Consider the following 26564-nt stretch of genomic DNA (forward strand, 5'->3'; position numbering starts at 1 on the left):
GCTCTGAGCCCAGGCTGTACACACCAGGTCAGCCAACTGACCTCAGCTACCCCAGTCCACTCTCATTTCCTGTGAGAAAACAGACACACAGGCGCCTTCTGAAGGTCCCAACCAAATCCCAGCCCCCTGTGGTTATCAGCCGTCCCAGCAGTGGGGATGCTGCGTCCCTCCTCGTGTTTCCATCTGGAAAATAAGGGGGGGCCTAAGGGCCAGGAGGCTGCTTCCAGTCTCTGCCCAATGACGCTGCAAGGGCACTGTGGTGGGATGTGGTGAGACACCCGTCTTCCGAGGGCCCCAGCTATGGCCCAGGGGTGACACAGCGCCCTTAGGGAGCTACCTCAGGCAGTGCCCAGGAGGCTGCAGCACATTGGCCGGGGCCTGACACCAAGGGAAGGTGACAGTCTTAGCTCTCCTGGGCTACCTGGAGATGGTTTCATGAGGCGGCAGGACCATAGCAAGACCCAGGACGGTGGCCAGCGGCCAGGGAGCATGCCGGTTTCACCGAGGCGTGCGAGCGCTGATCCCACACCAGACACAAAGCTGGGAGCTGGCTGGCGGGGACCCAGGCGCTCAGCCTTCTCTAGGAAGCCACTGATGCTGAGGGGCTGAGTGATCTACTTAGGTCTGGTGCCCACTGAGGATGGTCTGAGTGGGCCACCAGGTCCTGGGGAGGAGAGGGGTTGGGACTGACCTACAGGGCTCTAGTTCCTGCATGAGCCCCTCAGTGTCCATAGCTGCAGGGCGGTTAAGATGGTTCGTGTTATTTACGTATTTCTTTGCACTGCCGGGCATGCGAGCAGGGCCCTGTGCGTGCCAAGCGAGTGTCCTTACCGGGGCGCCCCCAGCTACTCCCCCCACTCATCATGTCACCTCAGGGAGGAAACAGCTGGAATGGGCACCTACCAAGGTTGTTGTCCGTCAGCACCTCCTTAACCCTCTTGGTTATGCCGTAGGTGTCCAGCTCTGGAGACATGGCTACTAGCTCTTGGATGCTGAGGGCCGAGTGACCAGAGAGAGGCAGAGGGGTTGTAGGCTGGGAGTCTGGAGCCGGCGGGTCGGTGGGTTCTGGTGGTTTGCCATCTTTACTGGTCTCGATGGGGGGACAGGGCTGCTGGACCAGCTCCGTCAGACTCTTCACGGACTCACTGGAACTCATCGGGGACTCGGGGGCAGGGCTGCAGCTGGCGGAGGTCTTTGGAGTGCTTTCTGCAATTAAATACACGAAGAGCCGCAGCTGAGAATAGCTGTCTTTCACCACGTACATCTCCTTTCCTTCCCAAGGAAACGCTAATTAAACACCCGTGTCGGAGCCACGCAGTGTGAAAGTCGATGGATCTTTGCACGTTGTTGCACAGTTTTTTGACTGAGAGTAACCTCTAATTTTCTGTATTAAAAGAACAAAAATAACACTAACAAGAAAAAAAAAACCTAGAGGTTTAAATAAAAGGTTTCTGAAGGCTTAATATCAGGGCATTCTGCTAAGAAATATCTGTCATATTAATCATGTGTTATCACTGTCATGATTTCTTCTAATGAAACCCATAATTCTAATAATTCAGAAGGACTGTGGCTACATTATAACTTGTGTAATTATTTTGTATTTTCCAGAATAAAAAGAATGGATAGATTATTTAAATGAGGGCTGTCTTGATGTGTGGTCACCACAGTATGAAGACCCTTGAACCCAAGGTCTGGCTGCTGGTCCCATGGTGGCACGGAGGGACTCAGGTCTTGGGAGCTTGGAGTGGTACACTGTGACTGCCTGAGGGGTCACCAACTCTGGTAGAGATGGGGAGATCCAAGGAACGTCCACTCTGTACCAAGCCCCCGGGGATCCCTGTATCACTGGTTTGGGAACACGAACTTCTTTGTCCCTCCGTGCTGTGACCCTCACTGAGAGTGACTGGCCAGGGCAGGCTGTCAGCTTTCACAGGCTCCTCCGCTTACGAGGGCCTCTGCTGTGCTGGGTGCTGCTGGGGTACAGGGGGGATGCTGCCCCGGACTTCTCTTCATCTGGGACAGGACACAACAGGCTTCAGTGGAGTTCTGGGGGGTTGGATAGACTGGCCACTTCCAAAGACAGAGAAGAACTGTTGGGGAGGAAACGTGAGATGACTCAGCACCGGGGTCCTACCCACAAGGCCAGCCTGCCCTGGCCAGCTTGGGGTCTGGCATAGTCTCCACCCCACCGAGCCCCACACGTGGCGAGCCCCTCAGTGCCACGCATGTGGCTTGGCACAGAGGGCTGGGCCTCAAGGTCTTCTTCTTGCTACTCCCTCAGGCCCCAGCAGGCCCCTTGGGAACATTAGCACGTAGGCAGACACTCCCAAACTGTCCCCTGACTAAAGAGGGAATGTCACAGTGGGAAGAATTTGATTTCATTTCCCATATGGGACTGTATTCCAAGTGACAGGTGCGTTCTATGTGGATACCTGGAAACCCTAAGACCCCAGGTAAGACAGCTAAAATTCAACCTGATAAACCTGCTTATTGTCCTGAACGAGTATAAAGTCCCCCATCACAGAAAGCTGTGTCCCCAGCCTGGAGAATCAGGTTAAAAAAACAACCAAACTGGTTTGCGAGAAATGTAAAAGAGACAGACGTGACAGGCAGAGATGGTCTGTATCCATCTTTAAGGCAATATGAATCCTACAAATCGGATTGCTTTTCTCTGCTCACCCCCGGGTCACCAGACAACTGGATATAAAACCCAGCAAATGTTGTTTTTGTATCTGAAGCAGCGAAGGAATCGTACTGTAAATTTGCCCTGATTCACCCATGCGAGGGACCAATTTGGCAGATCATCCATCTTGGTCCTGTGCACTGTCAGGGACAGCATGAATCCCCACATGATAAACAGATTTCTCCTCAGGTTTGTGTCCTTTAACCCACAGCAAGGTCGAAAGCATGGCCGCCTGGCTCATAGACCCCGGATGCTGGCGGCTTCCTTGCCTCCCTGCCTGGTTTGGGCGTTTGCACAGGCAGAGCTCACCAAATACCTCCAGGGGCCCCACAGTTCCCTCTTCTAGGAATTCTCAGCCTGGAAGAGAGAACTGGTGGGGGGCACTCAGCACACACGGCTGGCGTCCCCCGGAGCGCCCAACCATGGCTGCAGACAAAGGCTGAGCCCACCCCAGGTACTGTGGGTTCGAAGCCTGGAGCACGCATGGGGCCAGCCCTCCAGAGAGCTTCTGGGAAGTACTGTGGTCCTGGTGGCAGGACTAGCAGAACTAGCATGACCAGGCCAAGCTCAGGGTCCTGTTGGGGACCTGGGCAGGGAGAGGGCAGTGGCCTGTGTGGCTCTGGACAGCACAGAGGAAACATGGCTTCCTTCTCCCCCCCACCCCCACCCCAGTAAGGCCCACTTGGAAGGCAAGAGGCTCTGCTCCAGGCTCTGCAGCGATTACACAAGACAAGGGGAGGCGTCTGAAGCTGGGCATGAAGTTCTGGGCTGGGAAGGGCCACTGTCATGGCGGCTCTGCTGACAGCAATGATGCTGGACCTTCCTGGTCACCCTGGAGGGGCCCCTGGTCTCCCCACCTGACAGCTATGGACAGGGCTGTCACAAGGAACGGCCTGCCATGAGACTGCCGCTAAGTAAATGTGGCATGAATCTGACATTTAAAAAAAAGAGTGGCTATTAAACTGTATTGAGGCGTACTTGTTTATATAAAGGCCCACATTTAACATAAGTCTCTCGCGACTTACTGCTATTTTGTCCACAGTTCCTGACACGTGACTGAGACGCTGGCTATGGACTCCAAAGGCCACACCCCACAGGTGCATCTAGATGATGTTCTAGAAAAAAGCTAAGGCAGACCAGTGGCTGCTAAGGCAATCACAAAGGGGCAGTGGGGTATCTGGGGGACAATGGAATTGTCAACCGTGACTGTTGAATTCATACGACACTCACAAAAAGAGACCATATTTTTAAAATCCCACAAAACCCTTCACAGGACAGTTCTCTGCATGAAGAGTACATTTTCCTGCATGAGTCATACTTTGATAAAAACCTACTTAGGGAATGGAGGCTGGTCATTCCCTGCTCTGTCCTCCTGTCTGAGTGATCAGGCCCCAAGAATGGGACAGGGGTGGCCCTGCCTGGTTGGGAACAGGATGCACCTAAATGACAATGAACATCTCCCTGGGAGGGGACCCTCAGAGGGTCACTTCTGGTGACTCTCATACAGAATCAAGAATCAGCAGCTAGGCAGAGGGAGAGGGTGGTGAGGAAGAAGGGAGAAAGTTCTAGATGGCTGGAGCAGGATGCAGAAAGCCTGGGGGGAGGCAGTGCCTGGTGGGTCTGAAGCACGAATGTAACTTAGTGCAGCAAGAGGCCCAGGGCTGCGCTGTGCAGGGTCTGGGAACCCCTCTGTGGAGTGTCTGTGTTTGGGTCCTATGATGGGGACGGGTCTATCTAGGATGGGGCTACCTGCACCCCAGCAGTTCTTCTCTCCCAAAGTCGCTCACTGGGCACAGAGTGTTTATTGAGGCTTCGTCCAAAATACCTGGGGCTGGAACTAGCCCCCACCACCAGGAGGTGAGGGATCTGAGCCTTCACACAGTGGCCTACGAGCTCCCGATAGCAGGGGGAACATAAGACTTGGAGCCACCTGGGATAAATTTGACAAGAGGAGCCCTGAAGGCCGGTGTGGCTTAGTAGCAGCATAGGTCAACAGGGGCAGAAAGCGTAAGCTTGCTGTGTGGCCATCGCTCCCTGGTTCCTGAGTTGCCGAGAATGCCAGTCTCGCAGGCTGACTTCCAGGAGGGCAAAGTCAGGCAGGGGCTGCAGCGCCATCTCCCACGTTGTGTTTCTTTTAAACATAACGGTTTAGTTATGACTGAAAGCTGAGGTTAAAGCTGGGTGCTGGGAGGGTGCGTCCTCACTGCGTTATCTTGCACTTTGTTTGAAACATGATAGACTTAAATATTAAACAGCAGGAAAGCACATTCTATTCCCTAGTAGAGAGCAGGAACTCTCAAGAACAGCAAGACAGGTGGGAGGTGCTGGGGAGGCCTGCAGCACCCAGATAAGAGCTGGTGAGGCCTGGAAGACCACCCAGGTGGCACCATGCACAAGCTCAGCCAAGTCACAAAAAGCCAATCCACAATGGCATCAGGGAAGGGGACCAAACCACACTTCCTACCACATATGCAGGGAGAGCATGCCAAGGGTGCTGTGCCCCATTCTGCCCCCATTTCCTATTAGCCTGGGTGGAACATGCCCCACAGCCCAGGCACTGCCATCTGGTCTATGCCTGGACACAGCAAAGGTGGGGACCAGAAGAGCAGCAGAAAGCCTTTGTGTTCCTAGCCATTTTGTTGTCTGCCAGTCACCAGGATAGCCTGCCTGCCTTCTCCCTCCCTCCATCCATCCATCCATCTATCCAACACTCACCTAACCGCCCACCTGCCTATCCATCTGTCCGTCCATCCATCCATCTATCCAACTGTCTGTCCATCCATCCATTCATGCATCCATCCACTCACCCACCTACTCACCTATCCGTTCATCCATCTTTTCACTTGTTTAACCCATCCATCCATCCGTCCATCCATTCATGCATCCACCTACTCACCCACCCACCCCAGCCTCCTGCCTATCCATTTGTCTGTCCATCTATCCATCCATCCATCTATCTACCCATCCAACCACTCACCTAGTCGTCACACATTTTTAAAGCACCCACTCTGTGCCCGTGCACTGTTAGCATCAGAGACAAGAGAAATGAAAAAAAAAAAATGTTGCTTTCAAGGAGATTGCTGTCTGCAGGTCTGGCACAAAAAGGGGAATTCGCGCATCTTAAAAGCCCAGCGATGCAGATGCAGCTGATCCACCCAACTCTGACAGTAACAGGAAGTGCTACATTTGAAAGTGATCTGTGTGGGTTAAATTTTCCTGCACAGTGTTGAATCTTGCTTAGGAGGAGCTTGGTTGGGAAGTTCAAAGAGCAGAGACGGTGACTCAAGGCCCTGTGAGATACACGAGGCATTCAAGAACTGTAAAAGGATTATGAAAAATATTATATTCCAAAAACAGCAGGCAAACAACAGCTGCCTTGAGTTTGCAATAGAAGCCAATTGAAAATGCACACCCGCCACAATTTTCCAAGACAAATCTCTCTGCAGTTTATCCGATCCACTGTTGAAATTTCCATACCCAGCCCTCTATCGCCGTAATAATAACCCAAATTCCATTTAGTGTTCATTTGAGCAGTCAGGATAAAGTCATTTCTTATTATCTCCCCACTGTGTAAAAAACAGCTTGAAGGTAGGAAGTCAGCAAGCATTTTCACCAAAAAGTAATTATTGTAAGTGACATTTTTACTGCTGGCATGCCATAAGGCGAACTGCACATTCAGAAGGACAAGTTGCTGAAACAAAATGACAGGGTACTCCGTGACATTCCGACAAGAACCCAAACATTATTTAACTGGCGGCTGGTCTGATGCACCACTTTTCATTATGTCCAGAGTGTGGGTTCTGAGCCCATGCCAAGCCAGGAGATTCCAAGCGACTGTAAGGACAGATAAGTCGGCCAAGGGAAGAGAGGAGGTGGTGATGGCTTGGCACATGGGAATGTGCGCGAGGGAGGGACCAAAGGGAAGGGGAGCCCAGAGCCTGAGGAGGCCAAGAGCCTTGGGCTGTGGGCAGCAGGTTCTGGGGAGCCCAGTGCAGGCAGCTCCAGTCCAGCAGGCACCCTGGCAGCCCCAGAGGGCACTGAGGGCTTTCCCAGCCCACAGCTTTGACAGCTCCAGAAACCATAGAGGGTGGCCAGCAGCCTGGAGCGCTTCCCAGCCATAGTTCCAATGGGCAGGCGGCCTGGAGGCACCTCAGAGAGCCCTCACCCGGGGGGGCTGACGGCCGGGCAGTCCCTTCAGACAGACTGAGCCTCCGCACCAAATGTGAGCAGTAACCTCACGTGATCTTTGGTTCCCACAGGGGCAAGGCCTATATCACACGGTGACATGAGCTCCTCTTTCACCCAGGGCTCTGGAACTAAGCATAGCAGGTCAGTGCTGCTGGGTTGAGGGTGCTGAGCCCTGCCTCTGCCTGCACTAGTGGCAGTCTCCTGGCCCCCAGGCATCCCCCCACCTCCCTACAGTCAAGTGTCTCTGTTAAGACACGGCCAATGTAAAATGTGGACTTTTCTGCTTTTGGGTGTGAGTGGTATTTTGACTGATTTGCAGGAGCCCAAACACAGCTCCTTTGACAGACATCACAGAGGCCTTCAGAAGCCTGTCACACCCATCCCCCTTTCTGGGCCACTGGGCATTTGTCCATCAAAAAAGAAACAAAAGAAAGAAACGTGCAACAGTACTCAGGCACAGAGAGAAACACTGCAGTGACGGACCACAGAATGGCCTTCCATCCACACTGCGGGGCTCCCTGTCCAGTGCCAACAGGGCAGGGGCCTTGCAGCTGTAGGACTGCCCCTACAGCCTCTACAGCCTTTCTCTGCTTGGAAGGTCCGTGCAACATGCAGCAGCCTCAGAAATCAGAGCAGGTATTTTCCTGTCCTCCAAGGCCAGCCCCAGTTGCCTTAAGTCATTGGAAGTCTCAGCAAACCACCAAGCCATATTTCCCCCTTCCCCCAACAACGGTGGGGAGCAAGCAGAAAAGGCTGGGGGTGTGACCTAGGGGCGCATCTTCTATGAAACTGGAAGGCCATGCTCTCCCACTTACATGTGTCCCTCCGCTGGGGCTAAAGTAAGACAGTCGCGGGACACTGCAGCGCGGGCCTGAGTGTGCGCATGCGCACAGTACGACGCATTCAGTCTGCAGAGGCACCCTCCCGGCGTGGAGCCGAGACGCACTTGTTTCATAAAAGCAAGGTGGTTTAACCTCCCCAGACATGATCTCCCCTCAGAGCCACTTGAAGAAGGGGCCCGTGTCCTTCCGAGTCTGAACACAGTAGCGCTGTACGCAGGACCTGGGGCAAAGGCAGCGCCCCTGGGACAGGGCTGGGGATTGGCAGGGATCAGAGAACAAGGCCTGCCGGCGAGAAGGAGAATGAAGGCATGAAGGCCACTCTGGAGCAGCAGGTCTGGCCTCAACTGGAGCAGCCAGAGGTTGTCCTGGGGTTGAGATGACCCGAGGCCGGGCTGGGGTGGTTGGGGCCACACAGGGAGGGGTGCTGCTCGCCCTGGGGCAGCTCTGGAGAGACAGAGCCCAGGTCAGAGCTGACAGCCGGGTCTGGAGCCAGGACAGGGGTCAGCTCTCCAAATGTCTTTACTGGCTGCCTGGTCACATTAGGAAGTACCAGGATGGCTGCTGTCCCCCTCACTGCTTAGTAGTCAACCCAATGTTTACAGGCCCTGGACTCCTGCAGTCAGCAGCTCTCCCCCTGCATTGGGAAGTCCACTGGGGTCCTGGGCCGACCTGAGGAGCATGAGGGGCCTGGCGGAGGAGCTCACTGGGGGCAGCAGTGAGCAAGTGGCACTGGAGGGGTCTGGGATGTCAGCTGCTGTCCCTCAGGGCTCATTTTTCCTGCGTGTCTTCTATAAGTTCTTAAGGAAACATGCACATCAAAGCAGAGTTTGGGAATATTAAAAATTAAAAAGCCTGCTGAAATTACAATTCAAGTTTGGAAAGAAAATCACAGGCTGGCATGATTGCTGATGTGACAGTGGGTGGCACAACTGGCTGTGCTTCAGGGGCACGGGCTAGCCTTGTTTTGGCCTTTCTAGCGATCCATACCAACCTAGAAATAATGCTTTTAAATTACCTTCAATAACCTTATTACCAAGCCAGCTGTGTGTGTATGAACACTTATCAATGCGTCCCTATGCATTAAGAGAAAATGTATGTCACACAAACAGTCTAAATATATATTACTGAGATGGGAAAAAAACAAACCCTCCAGTGAAATTGCTTTGCTGTAATCAAAGATTAATCACTGTGTGAGCAAGCATCTCTCTCTCTCCCCTCTTCTCTCCAGGGTTCATTTCCGGCTTTAGGCGAAGTCACCAAGTCACAGTCTGGCATGCAGTCACACTGCCATTCTGATGGTGGAATTGATTCCCCCGGGTTTCTGACAGCCAGAGGAGCTAAGTGGTGGTCTTAAATATTATTTCCTTCCTGAGCCTTCTAGGCCTGTAGCTTAGAGACTCTCCTTCCCCCCAGCACATGGTGGGCAGTGGGCTTCAAAGTGTCCATCTGTGCAGGCTGTGTCTGCCCCAGAGCATCCTGTCCCCTTGCAACGGTGCTGCTAGTCAGCCAATGTGTGAGTAATGAGGTTTGGGCTGCAAAGGAATGTCCCTTAGAGAGTCCGTGGCCAGCCGCCGCCAGTGGCACACACTATGTGGCTGCTGCTTCCTGTCTTTTGTGCAGTGCACAGGTGAGTGAACTGGTCTGGCCCTACAAGGAACCAGGTGACATCTTCGTTATATGTGACAGTATTAGAAAAGCTATTAAGGTACATTATTTTACACATCCCCTAATCTCTCCATACTGCTTTACTTAATTTGTGGTGAAATTGTTGGGAAAGGGGACTTAATGTAGGACAGTCGGTAGAAGTAATTCATCATCTCCCCGCTTCAGTGCCCCTGTTATCAGCGAGCTCATTTTCTGCATTCATCATGCAATCAGCCTATTATTTGCATATTAATCAGGCAGTGGACCATGAAAGAACTGCGTCCTGGCCAAGTGCTTGCAGTATCTCAGGAGAAACACTCAGTAATTATCATACATCAGTGTTATGATGTGGTAATTGATTATAACATCTTTCTGCTGCCCCTGGGGAGTCCCTTAGCTAACCCAGCTCCAGGCACTCTGGGCAGATTTTTCTTTTCCTGCAAAAATTCAAGTCACCGTTGTTGTGTCCTCTGACTGCTGCTTCTGGGGATCGATTTTCTTTTCCGATTTTGCGAGGTATTTTCAACTGTGTGAAATAGCACTGACCTTAACTCAGGAGAAAGTCTAGCTGTGAGGATGGGGGTCCCTCTGGACCTCTGAGTCCTCACCCTCAGCCTTCGGCTTCAGAGCTGCGGCCATGGCTGCCACACGAGTTTCCTTATCAAATAAAGTGCTGCAACTTGGGTCTCTCCTAATTGCAAAGTTGGTACAAAGGCAGTTTGCCTGCTTTATTTAGGTGCCAAGTGACAGACTAATTTTGGCCCTTATGTAAAGGACAAACCCAACATCTGCCAATTCAGACTTGGGCTATATTTAGGAACTCAGTTCTAAAGTGCAGAACAAAGATAAAATCAAGATGAAGTGGGAGATGGACACTGCCTGGCTGTATCTTGACCTACTGGGACTGTGCCATGGGGACTTCCCTCTTCACTTGTGGGGACCACAGCATGGTCCACGGACCAATCCAATGAGGCTAGGCTCCACAAACCGGGATGGCTCTGGTGCTGGAGGGAGAGTGTGATGGCTGAAGGCCGGGGCTGTGCCTAGCGATCCAAGGACCTCGGGCCACTGTGTCTGTTCTCATTGAACTTAGACAAGAAGGGGTTCCACAGAAGCCCGGCCTCTTCCTCACAGGCCAGATACCATCTAAGTCCCCCACTTCCAAGACTAGTAAATGGGGGTCTGGTGTGCCACTGCCTTGCTGTGGGTCCCTTCCCTCCCTCCACCTGGCTCCCTGGCGGTAGCACGTGGTGACCATCCTGGGGGACACACCTGCTTTCCTTGTTTGTCATGGACCTGCTTTTAACTTTGTCCAGTTATGATCTGAACACAGTTTGTTCATAACTGTTGTTTTGAAGACTGGCTTTATATCTCTCTAAGTAAGGCTCAAGGGGCCAACCCTTGACCTGCTTGGGCAGCCAGGCCATCAGGGCCCCAGGGCTCACCTCTGCAGATCTGTGTGGTGGCAATACCACCGACCTCGGGACCACACAGTCTCCCTCTGGGCCTGGCTTTCTGGTCTGTAAGGTGGGGCTTTCCCACTTGCTGATTAAAGATTCAGGACGTCAGTACAGCATGCAGCATGTAAGAGATGTCCTGCACCCTCACTTCCACCCCCTTTCTTAAGTTACCTGACAAGTTTTAAAAGCATTTTGGCTCTTCATCCTTCCCTAGAACAGAACCACTGAAAACCGAAGTCCTCATTTCTCCTATGACCTACTTCTGCCTCTGGTACTGAACGCCCAGTGTAGCGTAAATTTTCTTTCCCAAAGAAAGCCTGCGGGGAGGGAGAGATGTGTCCAGATGCCGGGCCTGGGCCCACTGGGCTTCTGTAAACACTGACCTGGGTAGTGCTGGTACTGGGGTCCAGACAGGAGGCTGGGCCACCACTCACCCTTACCAACTGCCCAGTCTAGAGTGGTTTACCCTATCTGGCCTGAATGATGACCCGTAGTCTTACTCTTGAAGCTCAAGATTTTGGGTCCATTTAAGGAACGGTGGACGAATAGGCAACTTCCAGAGATGGAATGGCAATTCTTGGAGACCAAGAATCCAGACAGCTGCACACAGGTCACCCATCAGTCAAGTAGACCATGGCACCACTACTTAGTGACAACCACACCTGATGAGCTCTATTGGAGGGGCCAGCAGAGACTGGACTTCCTACTGTGTGGACCTATTCTAATCTAGGGCTACTATGGCACCACCAAGTGACCCACAGCAGTCGAGTTTGCAGAGGTGCAGCAGAACAGCCTTCATTGGCTTGCTATTTCTTTGATGATGCCGGGGATGGAACCCAGGGCCTCACACAAGTGAGGCAAGGGCTCTACCAGCAAGCTGCACCCCCAGGCCCCAAAGCCAACATTTAGACGGCACTTACTCTGTATAGTCCTCATGGCTCTGAAAGCTCTCATACATGAACCTATTTAAACCTCCCCAGTCCAGGAGGCAGGGACTCGAATCTCCCACTTTATAGAAGAAGAAACCAAGGCATGGGGAGGCTAAGCCACTTGTCCAAGGCCACATGATCACTAAGTGGCAGAGGACCAGCCCTAGACGCCACCTCTGAGCCTGCTGCGCGTCTGCTACTCTCATGGGGACACCAGGAGGGTCCATACTCAAGAACCAACCTAAGGAGAGAGGAGGGGAGCAAAAGGGGAGGGAACAGAATCCAACATAATTTGAGGGAATTGTGCCATCATATTATGACCATGTGCGAATATGTGATAACGAACCCCATCATCATGCATGAGTATGATGCACCATTTAAGAGGGGAAAGAGAGTCAACCCAGTCATCTCTCAGGAGCTGGGCTGTGGCCAGTGTGGGAGGCCCTGGGCTCTACCCCCGGCATGCAATGCGAAATGAAACACGGAAACCTTCAGCGGTAATCTGTTGGATAAGACGAGCAGCCAGATGAGGATCCCCTGTAGCTGTGAACAGAGGAGGGAAGTCCCCATGACGTTGTGCTGCATGAAAAGAGCAAGGCACAGCACCTGCATGCTCCATCTGGGTGGGACAAACAGCCAACGTGTGACTGTCCAGCAGGACGTGAGACAAAGGGACAGGGAGGGCTCTGGGGAGGGCAACAGGGGGGTGAGGGTGGGAGCTGACTGATTTCTTCAAAAGGACGCAAGCCTTCCATATGAGCCTCGTGACTCCGCCTCTTCCCGACACCCGCCGGCCGTGGTCCCCTCATCCCAGCTTCTGTACCCTGGAGCCCCCGGCGCCTTCTCAGGGCCTGTCCTGGCCTGTCCTCGGGGCTCCCGCAGCACTGCTCCTGTGCCAGGAACAGCCACCAGGAACACAGCTTGTGCCCGTATCCAGGAACCTGTCCCTGCTGGCCTTGGCCTGAAGTCCTTTAATGTGCCATCCTTGATAGGAAACACGTCCCAGTGTGGGCTGCCACCAAGAAGGAAAGAAACGAACGAGGGGCCGCTCGCTCCTGTTAGCAGGTGGTGCCCCAGTGACACCCTAGGCCCTGTGATCAGGGGCCATCTGTTTTGGGGAGGGGTGCTTCCCAGGCCACACACAGTTTTCCAGGCTTCCCCAGTTGGTCTGAGGCGCGGTCCAGGCTCGTGTGACTGGCCACAGGCGATGTGCTCTCCTCCCACCAGGCGCAGCACTCGGCAGCTCTCCCACGGGTTCATTCCCGTCAAAGGGAAAAGGAAGACAGATCCAGGCTGAGGCGCCCAAGGGAGAGTTCTGCCAGCTCCGACCAGAGCCATGAAATCTTCTGGGGCTGCCACCAGCCCTTCTGTTCCCATGGACACGCCACCCGAATGGCCTTCAGTCATGAAGCCTGGGATGGACAGCCTAGACCAGGACACTGCAGCAGAGCCCTAATGCAGAGTTCCTGTACCCAGACCCTGGACACAGCCTTGTGCCAGCTGGTGGGCACTAATCAAGGCACCTGGGCCTGTCTCTGTGGGTCCCCCAAAGCCCCATGGAGGTCACACAGGGAGGGGAGCACCTTGGGCCACCCATGGCAGAGTCAGCCTGCAGCAGCTGTCTTCCAGGAGACAGCTGCTGATGGACAATGGTGGTGGGTGTGACATTCTCCACGGCAGACAAGACTTGGCGCCCACAGCTCTGCCACTGCACTGGGAAGAAGCCCAGGGGTTGGCATTTGTGCAGCAGCAAGGACACATGGGAGGCTGATTGTCCCTAACTGGGACTCTCGTCCTTCCCCTTTTCCTCCCTCTTTGCACCTGGCTTTCTTCTCCCTTCCCTGGGGGGGCAAAGAGATCCATCACCTGCTTTAAGGAATGAAGAGGATTAAAGACCAGGCAACCAGCAGATCCAGGGGCCTCTCCACGCCTGTCTGTCGCTGGACCCCTCCCTGCCCACCACTGCGGACTTGCTTCCCTTTAAAAGAAATTCCCAACAGACACAGTGGCCACACTCTGAGAAAACCCAGCGTCCCCTTCTCCACCTCCCAGGGCCACCTCCTCTGCCCCAGCGCTGCGACAGGAATGGAAGACACACAGAAGGAGCCATGCCCAAGTGACACCTGCAACCACGTCTGTAAGTCACGGCTTCCAGAGTAGACCCAAGACCTCCTGTAGAAACTACCTGGGCCCTACCCCAGCTCTGGGGACACTGAGAGATTATACAACACGTAGGAAATTAAGATTTCCAGGAACCACATGAACTGGCAGCCGACCTGATTTGTCCTTTAGGCCCCCTTCCTTCCTCTGAATGCCTGCGTGGAGCCTGCTGCCCACCTGACGCTTCAGTGAGGCCTCAGCAGCCTCCAGGGAATAGCTGGGTCACTAAATGCCAGCCATTGAAAATGGCACTGAATTCCTTTAAGGCCCTCATACCCCATGTTCAGATTACCAGGGACACATTCTGAAATGATCAGGGCCTCCGAGAGGAAAACGAAGACCTGGCTCCTCTTGCCTTATCCTAACCCTAGTCAGTGAGGATGACACAAGAGTCACTAAGGAACAGGGATGCTGAGGCAGTGGACCTGGGCAGAAAGCGAGGAGGAGGTTCCCGAGGCAGAGGTCTGCCCTGGGGGAGTGAGGCCACCCCCAGCATGCCTCATCACCACGGCAACGGCCACCTCTGCAGCAAGGCCCACCCCGCCCTGAAGGTGCGACTGGCCATAGGTGGGAGGCAGGTCCTCCAAATTTCTCATCCGGAGTGCGCTTACCACTGTCCAGGGACAAACCAGGCCAGGCTGGAACCACCCTCCTGCAGCCCCCTGGGTCCACCATGCTGCTCAACTCCAGGCAGACCGGATGGAGCTGCCACTGGGGACACAGCATCTTTCTGAGCTGAGAGGCCCCTGGGGTGGTTCCGGGGTAGCCACGGTGAGGGGCGATTGGAATCCCACGGAGGCTCCCTCCTCTGCCTTTGGAGCAATCGTACTGACAGGTGCGAAGGAAGAGCCTAGAGTCGTTCAGCCCAGGGATTCGCCCAGGGATTCATCAACTGCTCGGAAACAGGCGGTCCCAGGTTTGAATCTAAGTTCCGTATACTGTGAGCAGAGGTACTTTAATTTCCAGAAACTCTCTTGAAAAGACAAAATGGATGAAGACATATCAGACAAGGGAGACCAGCACCTCCCAGCTCCGATCCTGACACAGCGGGCCTGCGTCTTCATCCTGACAAGCCCCTCCTCAGCTCCCTGGCCAAGACAGGCTTCTGTGGTTACCCCATGATGTAAAAGCTTCGCCTCCGGCAGTGGGAGAAGTCTTTCCCGTTTTTCTCCGTGGTGGCTGTTAATTGCTATTTTTCCTGGTGGCCTCCCTAGGAGTGCTGGGGCCTGTGGTCTCTCTCCTCTTGTCCGGTGGCACTGGGAGGGGCCGGGCCCTTGTGTAAGAGCCAGGGGTGATTCTGCCACGTGGTTCTCTGCAGGTTCCTGCCTCCCTCCCTTCTCCAATCTGCAGATGCCCCAAGAGTGTTAAATGACTTTATTCTATAAAGTAACTCGGTATTTTATAAATGTCACTTGCATTCCTCGGGAGCGCAGTGTGAGGAACGTAGCTGTCCTGCGAAGGTCCCCACAAGGCAGCGTTCTGCTACAGTAGGGCGAGCTCTTCGTAGGACGTGTTCAGACAGCGAGAAGGTTCTGCATGGATCCTAAGAGACCTGGGCCATGGAGACCTCATGTTTTATTTAGGAAAATGAGGTTTTGATCTAGAAAGTGATGTCCCCAGCTGCCACATCCAGCCTGCTCTGACAGGGCAGCAAAGGCTCTCGGGAGTTGAAGGGGAAGCCAACTTCCTGTGGAAGTGGGAGGCAAGGCTGATTTTCCACAAATGTCCACAAAGCTGAGGCACGTCACTGCTTCTCCAATCCCGAATGCAAGGTAGCAGGGCAGGGGTCCTCAGTAGTGGCTAACAAACTGGCCGACGTAAAGCGTTCGCACCTGATCCTTCTGCAGGAGGATGGCGTGGGTGGGGCGTGGCCTTCTGTCCCTCACTGTGGACAAGCCAGATCAGGACATCTACAACCCACATGAAGCTCCAGTGGGAACCCGGTGCTGCCGCCCGGCTCTGGCTGCATCTGTGCGTGGGCCGGGATTGCGCGGCAGCCACTGTGGAGGCGACCAGCTGTTCCCCTCGCTGCACATGTGTCCCCTCGTAAACTTCCCGGCAAGCTGGCGGCTTCGCACTCCTCACTTAGCTTTGTTTGTGTTTTCAATGAATCAATGGGATATGGAGGCTAATCAGCATATTTAGAAAAATAAAGAAAGAAAAAAGAAGAACTGCTCCCGATGCCGGCTGTTCCCTGAAGCTGGGTAAGAAGAACTCAGCTACGCCGTGGACCTGGCGCAGGAGAGCTGCTCGGGGACCAGAGGGAGCCTGGCGCAGAGGTCAGGCAGGGCAGTGGTGGACAGGAGTCCTCAGGGCGGAGATAAGATATCTGAATGGAGGCTCTCCTGAGCCAAGAGGAGGCCCTGCTCCTCAGCCTGCTCCTCCTCTGCCACCTTCCTGCTCTTCCCCTGCACCTCCCCTGCCCTCCCTCCTTGCAGGCCCCTCCACTGCTCCACCAAGTCGCAGCATGAGCTGTTCCCAGGGCCTTTTCTTCCCAGTTGTCCCACTCCTTGTGCCCTGGTATCTCTCTCACAGGCTGCCCAGAGGCCTCCCGAGAACGAGATAGGATGTCCCCTGCCTCAGCCCTGCTGGAACGTGATGCCCGCACCCTGTCTCCTCCTATTAGACGGGAAGCACTGCGCGTGGAATCTGTCCCTGACTCTGTCCCCAGCCCCAGTCATGGGGCTCTGGGTCTGGACACCGATGGACTATGGTGAAACGCAGGGAGTGGCGGATGGCTCGGCGGCCCCCCACCCAGCCGATCCCCTCCTAGAGTCCCTTTCTCTCTTTTTACCATCCATAACAACTTGGCTTATAATAGTCAAAATCCAGAAATAACCAAAATGCCCTATAAGCGACAGCAATAGGAACTGGCACAACCGCACGGCAGTACGCAGGACCAATGGGGAACTCTTGCTGCCGCCTGCAGCGGACTGAGGGATCTCGACACCTTCTAGTGGGAAAGCGGATCCCAGAGGTGGCTTCCTGATGACTCCCCTGATGGGATTCTCGAGACAGAGGACAGGAGGTGGTGGCCAGGGGAGTGTATTATTTCCGACTCAAAAGGGCAGGCCACGGACCTGCCGGGCCCAGATGGGAAGAGGGAGACCAGGGGAAGCAGGGGAACATTTTGCAGGGATCGAGAGAAGCAGGCTGTTACCTGAGCTCACGCAGCCCTGCTGGAGCGGGTCCTGCAGCGAGGTCGCCGAGTGGAGGGCTGGAGAAGAAGGGAAAGGGGCGTTAGGGGAGGGCGGCCGGCAGAGCCTCCTAGCTGAGTGGGCTGAGGAAGGGGAGCAGTGGAGGCCCGGCCTGGAGGAGGCTGGCTTCCTGCAGCTCATGCCAGGGCCTGGCCAGGACAGGGCAGGGTTGTTTAGGCCTGGATAATGCTGCTCACCAGAGCCAGGTCCTGGGCTGGGAGCAGGAGGAGTCGGTGCCTGGGGTACTTGCTGCTGTGCCTGTGGCTGCTTTTCTTTCCGGTCCCTGATTTAGCCACTTGACTTTACCTGTATTTATGTATCAACAGCACTTTCTTAATTGGCAACTCATTTTCTGCTGCTTATAAAATTAGCCAGGCACCATCTTTTCACTCCTAAAACCCGTTCAATCCTGTGGCAACGGGTTTGGAGGAGGGGTGTGTTCTCCACCTTGGGGGCAGCCAACAGCTGACTGGGAGCTGGTCCCTTCCTGGCCCTCACAAGGGGGCTGGCTGCCTCCCCTGCAGACCCTTCCTTCCCAGCCTGCTCCAGCAAGCCGCCTCACCTGGCCCTTGCTGCTGGCCCTGCACGGGCAGCACACCCTGGCCCAGCTCGCCGTTCAGCCACAACTGCATCCGGATGAAGGGTTCCCGGCCCTTCTGGGTCAGCTTGCTCCAGGGCTTCGGCCGGGACAGCATGTCACTCACACTGCCCTGGGACAGGCCCAGCACCTGTAGTGGAACCAAAAAGACAGGTGGTGGGTGCTTCGGCAGTAGTGTGATACACACATGGTGGGGGTGGTGGGGTGAGGACCCGCAGCCAGCGTGTCTGGGGCCGGCTTCTGAGCACAGTGTGGGCCTGATGGATGGAGACGGCCAGGGGAACAAGCTTTGTAAGATCCCCGGGGGGCTAATGAGCTGGCATGGGGTGGGGCTCTGGACAGGTCATCTCCAGTCAGCTCTCAGGAACTGGTGGTTGGGATGGGAGGATTGTCCCCCACACAGGAGGAAGCACTAGAAAGCAGGCTCTCTGTCTGGGGGCCACAGGAAAAGCAGGGTAGTGGGCAGAGGGCCTGAGAGGCAGGAGTGGGTGCCGGAGGGACAGGGAAGGCAGGCTGCTTTGTTAATGCCGAGCCAGGATGGCACTTAGAAAGGGCCCATGTCTCCCTCGTCACATCCTGCTCACAGGTCGGGGCAGAGGTGAGCCGGCGGGGCTGGGGAGCTGGTGTGGGAGGGACACTCGTGGCAGACGACGGATGAGCCAGCACACACCGAGTCTTCTGTTCCCATATGGCCATACATATGCATGGGCACCACACCCCCCCCAGGACACAGATGCAGCCCAGGGATATTCAGGGGCTGCATCCCATCATTCTTTCAAAAAGTTCTCAAGTTCCAGAATAAACTGCACTCATGGGCCAAACAAGCCCCACACCATTAAGTCTCTGCTAAATTTAAGGCTTGAGCACAAATGTCTATTTAAATGTTCTTGAACGATATTTTTACAACACTGAACTAGAAATCTCAAGGGACTTTGGATTCCCATCCCCATTTCTAAGTGTCCCCATCACCTTTGTAAAACCAGGGTGAAGAGTTCACTCTCAGCTGTTGTAGGGACAGTGTGATACCCTGCAACCCGTGGGTTGAAGGCAAGGTGGGGTGGGCGGGGCGGCCAGCTGTGGCCAGCACTCCATTACTACCTGATCTAAGATGGTGGTAAATCCCCACCATCCAGAATCTGTCACCAGGGTGGTGCCAAGAACAGAAAGGTCTAGAAGCCCACTCACAGATGATCCCATTTCCATGAACCAGGGAGGAACAATGTGGAAATAAGGGCAGGCCAGGGCAGTTTGCTGGTGCCCCCACAGGGGTGTATTCTTGGGCAAGTTGTCCCTGGCAGGATGGTACCCAAGTGCCTTTCAAGCTGCAGCAGAAAGGAAGACCTACGCTTCATGCAGGTTTCTCTATTAAGTCCGCTGAGGCTCTCTGCAGGCTGTTGGCCCTCTGTGTGATCTGCCCAGATCAGACCTTGTTTAGGTCAAAATGGCCTGCAAAGGTGCCATCTGGCTCCACCTGGCAGTGGAGGCTGGATCTAGATTGTCTCCTGCCAGCTTGGGGAGGTGCTACCTTCCGCAAGCTTTAGCTCCGTACTTCCACCCACCCCCGGAGTAGTGAGAGGCCCAGAGGAGGGTACAGTGAGGCCGAGCCTAGACCCGGCCACGAGCAGGGCTTGGCACGTGGAACCCAGGCAGGGAACAGCTGCTAGCTGGCTTCTGTGGTTGGAGTGGGAAGCACATGGTGTGTGGTCAGTTAAGATGGTGGTGGCCATCCTCTAGGGTGGGCACTAGTCCTGAGCCACAAGAAGGAATGGGAACCCGGCCCCAGTGGAATTCCTTACCTTCTCCCCGAAGATCCTTTGGCAGATGCCATTCTTGGCCAGCTTCTCCTTGACCTGCCGGGTGAGCTCGATGGTGTCTACCTCCTGGTACATGTAGACCTCGTACTGCTCAGGGGTCAGCGGAGGGACTGAGGGCTTCGCGGGCTTTGCCATGGGCACAATAGGGGAGGAGGGCAGGGGGCTGTTCTGGGGTGTTTCGCTGCGGCTGGCTCCGGCGACGCTCAGCTCTGAGCTCTGGGAGTACGGGGACTCGGCACTTGGCCACTCTTTCCAGCACTCTGATGATGACGAAGGTCCTGGGAGCTGGCTGCGCTCGGCCCGGGGCTGGCCGCTGACCCTTTCTCTCCCGCCTCCAGCTTCTTCAGCCTTCGGCTCCTCGGAGGAAGGCGGGTTTCTCCTCTCAGGCTGCACTGGGCTCCACCAGTGGTCCTTCCACCCGCTGCTACGGCCCAGCTCGCTCTTCACGTGCCTCAGGACCCCTTGTGCAGCGTCAGCTGCTCCCTGAGGGTCCAGCCCGGGCACATCCTGGGCCTCCTTTTTGAGGGCCGGGGCACTGGGCAGGGCCGGGGCACTGGCCTCGGGGGCGGTGGGCGTCTTCTTCAGGGAGATGGCGAGAGGAGAATAACCGGGCACTGTGGGCATGGGCGCGGCCGACAGGAGCTTGGGGGTCAGGAGGGCGAGGTCAGGTTGGGACAGCGGCGCTGGTTTTAAGGCAGGGTCTAGGGCGGCCTGCTGGGCCTCCATTTCCCGGCGGGCTTGCTGCAGGATGGAGCGGATGGCATCGTCAGAGTTCCCGCTGCTGGATGCGGAAGACGGCTGGGCTGGCTCTGCTGGGCGAGGCAAGCACAGGGGTGAAGTTGTGGTGGCCCGCCCTGGCTCTGCCGTCACTCCTCCTGACCCCCACCCAGTGCCCACACAGTGGGACCACACGGCCACGTTCCCCACACCCTCGGGTTAGTGTGACGTCTGTGCATCTCATCCAAGACCGGCACTCTGGCTCCATCGCCTGCTGTCCTCTGCCACACACAGCTGGAGTTCCTACCACAGTGTGACCAAGGGGGAGGCCTGAGGCACTTGGGGACATGCCCTTCTGGGCTCCTTCTCCTGGGGAATCTTAAACTCGACATGAACTCTCTGGAGCTGTCCCACGGGTCTTGGGGTCTGTCCAACTCCAGACGCACGGCTGTTGCGACTGTAGCCAGGACCAGGGTCTCCCAGAGGTCAGTGGCCACAGCCGTGAACCTCACCAAGGGGCAGTGGGCGGGGGTGGCAGTGCATTTCAGGGGAAGTTGCTGGCCCAGAAACCTGGAGAAGTCCTAAGGCATCGGTGGGCCTCAACATGTGTGTGTGGAATGGCCGATGGACCAGACCAACTCGGGCTCCCTAAAATGTGTGTGCCTGGGCTGCTCCTGGTGTCTGGTGGGAGCAGGTATGGGACTGGCCCAGTGTCTGCAGACCACTGGCTCCTGGGGACTGTGGGTGGCAGTGCTGGCTGAGAGCCACTGGACAGGGTGATCTTCAGGAGGTCCCTGGCTCTGTCCCATGTTCCCTGAATCGTGCACCTTCACGTCTAGGAGAGGAATCCTAATAGCTTTGAAGGGGCTAATCCTTTCTGCTTTAAAGGAGGCCTAAGAATGTCAAAGTAACTGTAACGATATCTTTCTTTGGTCCTGAGCATTACACCCAGGGACTTGCGCATGCTGGGCACACACCCTGTCACTGAACTACAACAGTGCCTCCTTTAAAAATTTTTCAGACAGGGTCTTGTGATGTTGCCCAGGCTGACCTCAAACTTGTGATCCTCCTGCCTCAGCCTCCCAAATAGCTGGGATTATAGGTGGGCACCACTGCGCCTGGCCAGCGACAACTCCTGACCTGTGAGACGGCCCTTCTCCAGCTCAGGAGGGCCATATGGCACCACAGATGAAGGCACTGCGGGGTGGGGAGGAGTGGATGATGAAGGGTGCCCACTGTGTCCTGGGCCTTCTTTCCTCTTGGCCCTGTGATGTTGCCCTGCTGAAGACCCTGGCCCTCTAGCTACTGTAGTGACATAGGCTCCCGGCTCCACTCTGGCCAGAGCAAGGTCTATGCTGGACTGAAAGTTTCATCCACTGCCAGGATAGTGTCCTCTCTCTCTGGGGCCTTTAGCAGAAGGCGGATGGCACTGGAGTTGAGAAACCAGAGTTTCCATCAAATTGTCCTCTGATGAACTTGGGCAAACCATTTTAACTGAGGCTGAGCTTAATCAGGAACAATGGGATGACAACATTTGTCCTCTGGGTTCTGAGGACTCTGCTTGAGCAGAAGGCAGGGGACATGCCCAGCCCGGGCCTCAGGAGGGAGCACTGAGCTGAATGAGCTGTGGAGAGGAAGGCTGAGTGACCGGGCCAGGAGCCAGCGGGGGAGCCCATGCTCAGCTGTCACAGCTCAGCTGGGCGGGACCCTGAGGCGGGTTGTGGGGGCGGTGTTCTGCAGAGCGGGGTTCATGGGTCAGAACGGGTGGCACGGGAAGGGGACTCCCTCCTCTCCTGTGCCGTAGCATGGAGCTCCTCCCTGACACTCAAGGCTCAGCCAGAGAAAAGCTGGAACAGGCTTGGTCCTCTCAGAGGACACGCTTCACGGGCTCCCAGTCTGGAGGCAGGTGGCACAGTGGACCCCACCCCAGGGGCGGTGGCTCCTAACTGTCAGTCACTCAAGGTCTGCAGCTGGGAGGGCTTCTTGTCGCCTACTCTGCTTCAGCTGCAGTGGCTCCAGCGTGACGGAGGGCCCAGTGACCAAGGCCCACCCTGCACGGAGGAGAGGGAGTCTGACACAACCTGCCTGCCGGTTTAAGTTGAGCAGATTAGATTCTAGGCCAGAGGGACTTCTTGAGTCATTTTTGAGAATGACATTAAAAGAAGTGGGGTAATCTGGCGCCTGACGGACTGCTGACTGGCTCCTCTCTGCACACACCAAATGCGTGAAGACATGCCGGCTACTGTTTAGAGAGTGAATTACTGCTGACCACGACGCTCAAGATGGGTCTTTTAATTAAGCTGGGAAGACGGGGGCCGAGGAAGCGGGACCATACCAGTTTTCTGTACTTGAAGCTCCCTCTTGGCTTGTTCCAGGATGGACTTGATTGCTTCATCGGAACCAGTGTCAGAGGCTCGGATGCGGGTGGTGATGTTACCTGTGGGGAGAAGCCACAGCAATGACATCAGATCCAGACTCTGTGTGCAAGATCAGAGCTGCAAGAAGACATCATTCTGATAACAGGCCCGAGCTGAGGCTGGTGACGTGAGGAGGCAGGCGTGGCCTCCCGCAGCCTGCACTGGCAGGAGCGCGACCTCACAGCTGTACCCAGCCGCTGGGCAGGAGGCTTCCTGCCGAACCTGCCTCCTGGGCTCCTACATCACCTGAGCTGGATGTCGCCCGGGGGGTGGGGGGGCTGGGGGTGGTACCAGGGAAGAACAGACCATTTAAAGCACTACAAAAAAAGACAATGTATTCTAAGGCAATATTTTCATGAGTCGTTTAAAAGCATCTCCAACAACTGCTTTGGCTTGGGACTATATTTGGTCTCTGTATTATTTTTCCCAAACAGGGAAGGAGGGAAAAGGGTGGAGGCTGAGCCTCCATCAATCATTCAGATGCACCAGGTGAAGAGCCACAAGGCTGAACTTGAACTTTTTTCGGATCTATGACCACACACTGTCTTTTTTTGGAAATTTACAGACAAGGAGAGAAGGCTGCAGATTCCTAAAGGACAAGACCATGTAGTCACAGTCACAGGGTGGTGCTCACAGAGCAGCCACACACGCTGATGCCCTGGGCAGCTGAGGCCCGGGGCTGGCCCCAGGTCCCCTGGAAGCTGCCCAGGCATTTTACTTGTTCACCACCTGACTCTACATGAAGCGCCACATTATACCGTTGAAAAGCAAGAACATCACAGGATGAAGCCCCATTAACTATTTGACTCCCAGGAGCCAGGAGGGGGTTGGCTTGCCCAGGCCCACAGGACAACCAACTGCATTCGGAACCTGTCCACCACATGGGACCTTTGACATATTTGAGTTAAAAGTTGTGGGAAGCAGCAGTACTGGCTCGATGTGGTCACCTGATTTTTCTCAGAGCAGTAACTGTTACTCTTCCTCCTGCTTCTGAGAAAACAGGCACAGTGGAATTGGAATCAAGGGGGGCTGGTGCTTGGGGACTAACCTTGGGGACACCCCTTCTCACGTGGTCTGGCTCAGTAGAGCGCAGGCAGCTCAGGAGGAGGGGCTTGGGCATCTGAACCCGTGCTTTGTTTTATACTTACTAGCTGTTTTTCCATCAGGTTCCAGGCCAGAATGACACTGCACAGTTTTAACCCAAATGCACAGCTAAGGACATGCTGCATCCTAGGTTACTGACTGCAAAGAGAAACACCTGCCTGCGACATACCTTCAGACCCATTTCTTCGTTTCGGTACTTCCTGAAATAGTCTGTTCAGGCTCTGGCCTGGATTCTCTGTTGAAAAACAAGTGTGGTAAGAACAAAACAATCAGGGGAATGGTGGCGTCGACGACATGGCTGCGTGACATGAAATCTGAGCCGCCTGTTGCTAAAGAGAGGGCTCTGGGCTTCCTGTGCAACTCGGGAGCTACGAGAAACTTCTAACAGGCCCTTCCCTGGCTGACCGGCCCGTAGAGGCCACTGCTCACCTGCAAGAGGAGGCTGACAGACCTAAGTAGTGGCAAGGTATTGCCACCCAGAGGGCCTAAGGGAGGGAGAGCTGCCTCCAAGCACATCACCCGCCAGCCCAGGACCGAGCCTTGCAGCCACCGTCCAGAGACACTCGGTTAACATCACTAGGGTGCTTGGCATTCGTGGGGCACATGGATGTTGCTTGGACTATCTCCCTTCTGGTTGAGTCTACATGTCAGGGTGTTTCAAATGAGGCTGATAAAGTCCTCACCTTGTATCACTGTTGAATTGGCACAGGGACTTCCTGTCCCTAAAGAGGGAAAGAACTCCTCTTATTAGGATGAGACTGGCTTTTTAATCTTTGTATGAAGGGCAGGGTAGGAAAGGTGTTTGAGTAAAACTGCTGAGTATGTTGCTCATGGCAGGCGTGTTTTGGTCATGGTGCTAGAAAAATGACTAACGGGATGTAAGGTGACCACAGGACAGATATTCCCTGATGGGCAGGGAGAGGAGAGAGGCAGCTTCCATAGGCTGGGCCCATAGCCAGTGCTGCAAGGACAGGGCCCCGTCGCTGCTGCTGCTATGGGGCTGTTTGCTATGGGGCTCGACGGCCACAGGGTCTGCTCCCAGTGGGAAGCCCAGCGCCCAAGGCCAACTGGACCAGGCCACTAAGCTGCCGGATGTTGTAACATAGTTCCCTCCAGGTCAGTGCGTAGCAGCGGAACACTGAATTCACTAAGAAGGTGCTGAGTGGTTTCCAAGGCCAGCTCTCCCCAGTCTAATGGCTTAGCTCATGCCGGTCCTCCCTTGAGCTCTGGAAATGGTACCTCTGCAAAGAGTTTTACCTGATGTGATGCACAGATGTTTGTCACACGCACAGACACACACGCACACACACAGCCTCGTGACGGGCTCGCTCGCAGGCGCCAACCCCAGGGCGGCTCTCACCTCTTTGTCTGCCTTGGATGCTGCGAAGAGCCAAGATGTTCTGCTCGTCTGAGAGGAACTGCTTCATCTTGTGGAACGGCTCCTTGCCGCGGACGGTCAGCTTATTCCATGGCTTCGGCCGGGCCAGGATCTCACTCACGGACCCTTGAGACAGTCCCAAGACATAATGTCCGAAAATGCGCTGTCCAATATTGTGCTTGATCAGCTGCTCTTTGACCTGTCGGGCGATTTCTGCAGTGTCTATCTCCTCGCCCTCGGAGACGCTCCCAGCACTTTCTGACTGGCTGGGGGATGGGGCCATGCCATTTACGTCTGGGCTTTGTTGTAATGGACTTTGGGAAGATATGGAGTTTGTGCTGTATGGACCTGTTGAAAAAATCATGCTTGTGCTTCCTGCTTCCTGCATGGCCTTGGAGTAGAAGGACTGCATGAGCTGCCGCTGGAGGAGAGAGTTTAGTGCAAATTTTCCTGTAGAAGCCAGGGGCAGGCTGGGGCTTGCCAGGGATGAGCTGAAAAAGTCTTGACTTAACCCCGCTGGTGAGAACTGGTGTGTACCATTAGTATTGGAAGCCTGCTCCCCCGCGTTGCGGGACAACTGAGGAGGAGGGGAGGCCGGCAAGGGTCCAGGGCGCCGACTCTCAGGCTGGTCTTTCCCTTTTCTCCTGGCTGACCCTACAAGGAAGGGCAAACAGAATGCATTATGGGGGATTCAAAAGGGAAAAAAAACCAAGACCAGAATGCAAAGTTTGCCCCACAAAAGGGAAAAAAAAAGTGCAGATTTTACAAGGGCCAATGAGGTGTGTTGGTTTGTTTTCGATTGAATTTGTAATCAGCCAAACACGGCCCCCCAACACAAGCCACATGCATTCATGTTTGCGCCTTTCTTGTACGTTGCAGCCTGGAGAATCCCCTGGACAACAGTTCAAACTGCTAGAGTGACAAGGAGCCGGTAACACACAGGGAAGTCGACAGGTCGCACTCACGCTACCCCGAGGGCCCTGCCTGAGGAGCAGCAAACACTGACACTCGGGGACAGTGGGGTCACGCCCACCGCGCTCTGAGGCGAATGCACCGCACCGAGTCCACTCGATCGAAGGCACGCACATGTAAGAACGCAATAGCATCGGAGCCCAGAACCTTTACACGGTTTACCAGCTGCCAAACCAGAAGCACAGTCAGTGACGCCACCACTTTGGGACCAGCAAAGAAAGGCTAAGGATGGGGGACACGTCCCCAAGGAAAACCTGACAAAGGAAGAAAAGCGCCACTGAGCCTAGGAGGGCGGGTGGCCCTTTGAGCAGCCCCTGGAGACCCCCGAGAGAGGTCGCGCTTGATTCTGCCCTGGCCGGATCGCAGCACCACTAGGAAAAGACCGGAAAGCAGAGTCCTCGGTTGTCCCTCCAGGATCTCGCAACGCTACCCCAGCTGCCCTCCGCAGCTCGCCGTCCACG

At 55.1% G+C, this 26564-nt stretch overlaps 1 protein-coding gene across 10 annotated transcripts in view; it reads right to left on the minus strand.

Moving 5' to 3' along the window:
* Cux1 (cut like homeobox 1) overlaps positions 1-26564 on the minus strand; it is a 328888-nt gene that overhangs the window by 37234 nt on the left and 265090 nt on the right. For 5 of the 10 annotated variants that reach the window (XM_058572241.1, XM_058572240.1, XM_046422853.2 and 2 more), the window contains exons 15-21: positions 25114-25785; positions 23923-23988; positions 22568-22669; positions 19498-20327; positions 17666-17831; positions 17067-17123; positions 904-1206 (exon numbers count right to left, since the gene is read on the minus strand). The exons of 3 other annotated variants lie outside the window; for them this stretch is intronic. In XM_058572241.1, the coding sequence (XP_058428224.1) occupies positions 904-1206; positions 17067-17123; positions 17666-17831; positions 19498-20327; positions 22568-22669; positions 23923-23988; positions 25114-25785 (2196 nt within the window). The remainder of the gene's footprint in view (positions 1-903; positions 1207-17066; positions 17124-17665; positions 17832-19497; positions 20328-22567; positions 22670-23922; positions 23989-25113; positions 25786-26564) is intronic. 2 more of the 10 variants (XM_046422854.2, XM_058572239.1) reach the window with 1 other exon arrangement.

Source organism: Marmota monax, unplaced genomic scaffold, assembly GCF_021218885.2.
Source record: "Marmota monax isolate L192 unplaced genomic scaffold, Marmota_monax_Labrador192_F-V1.1 WCK01_AAM20220418_F8-fsc00237, whole genome shotgun sequence".
NCBI lineage: Eukaryota > Metazoa > Chordata > Mammalia > Rodentia > Sciuridae > Marmota > Marmota monax.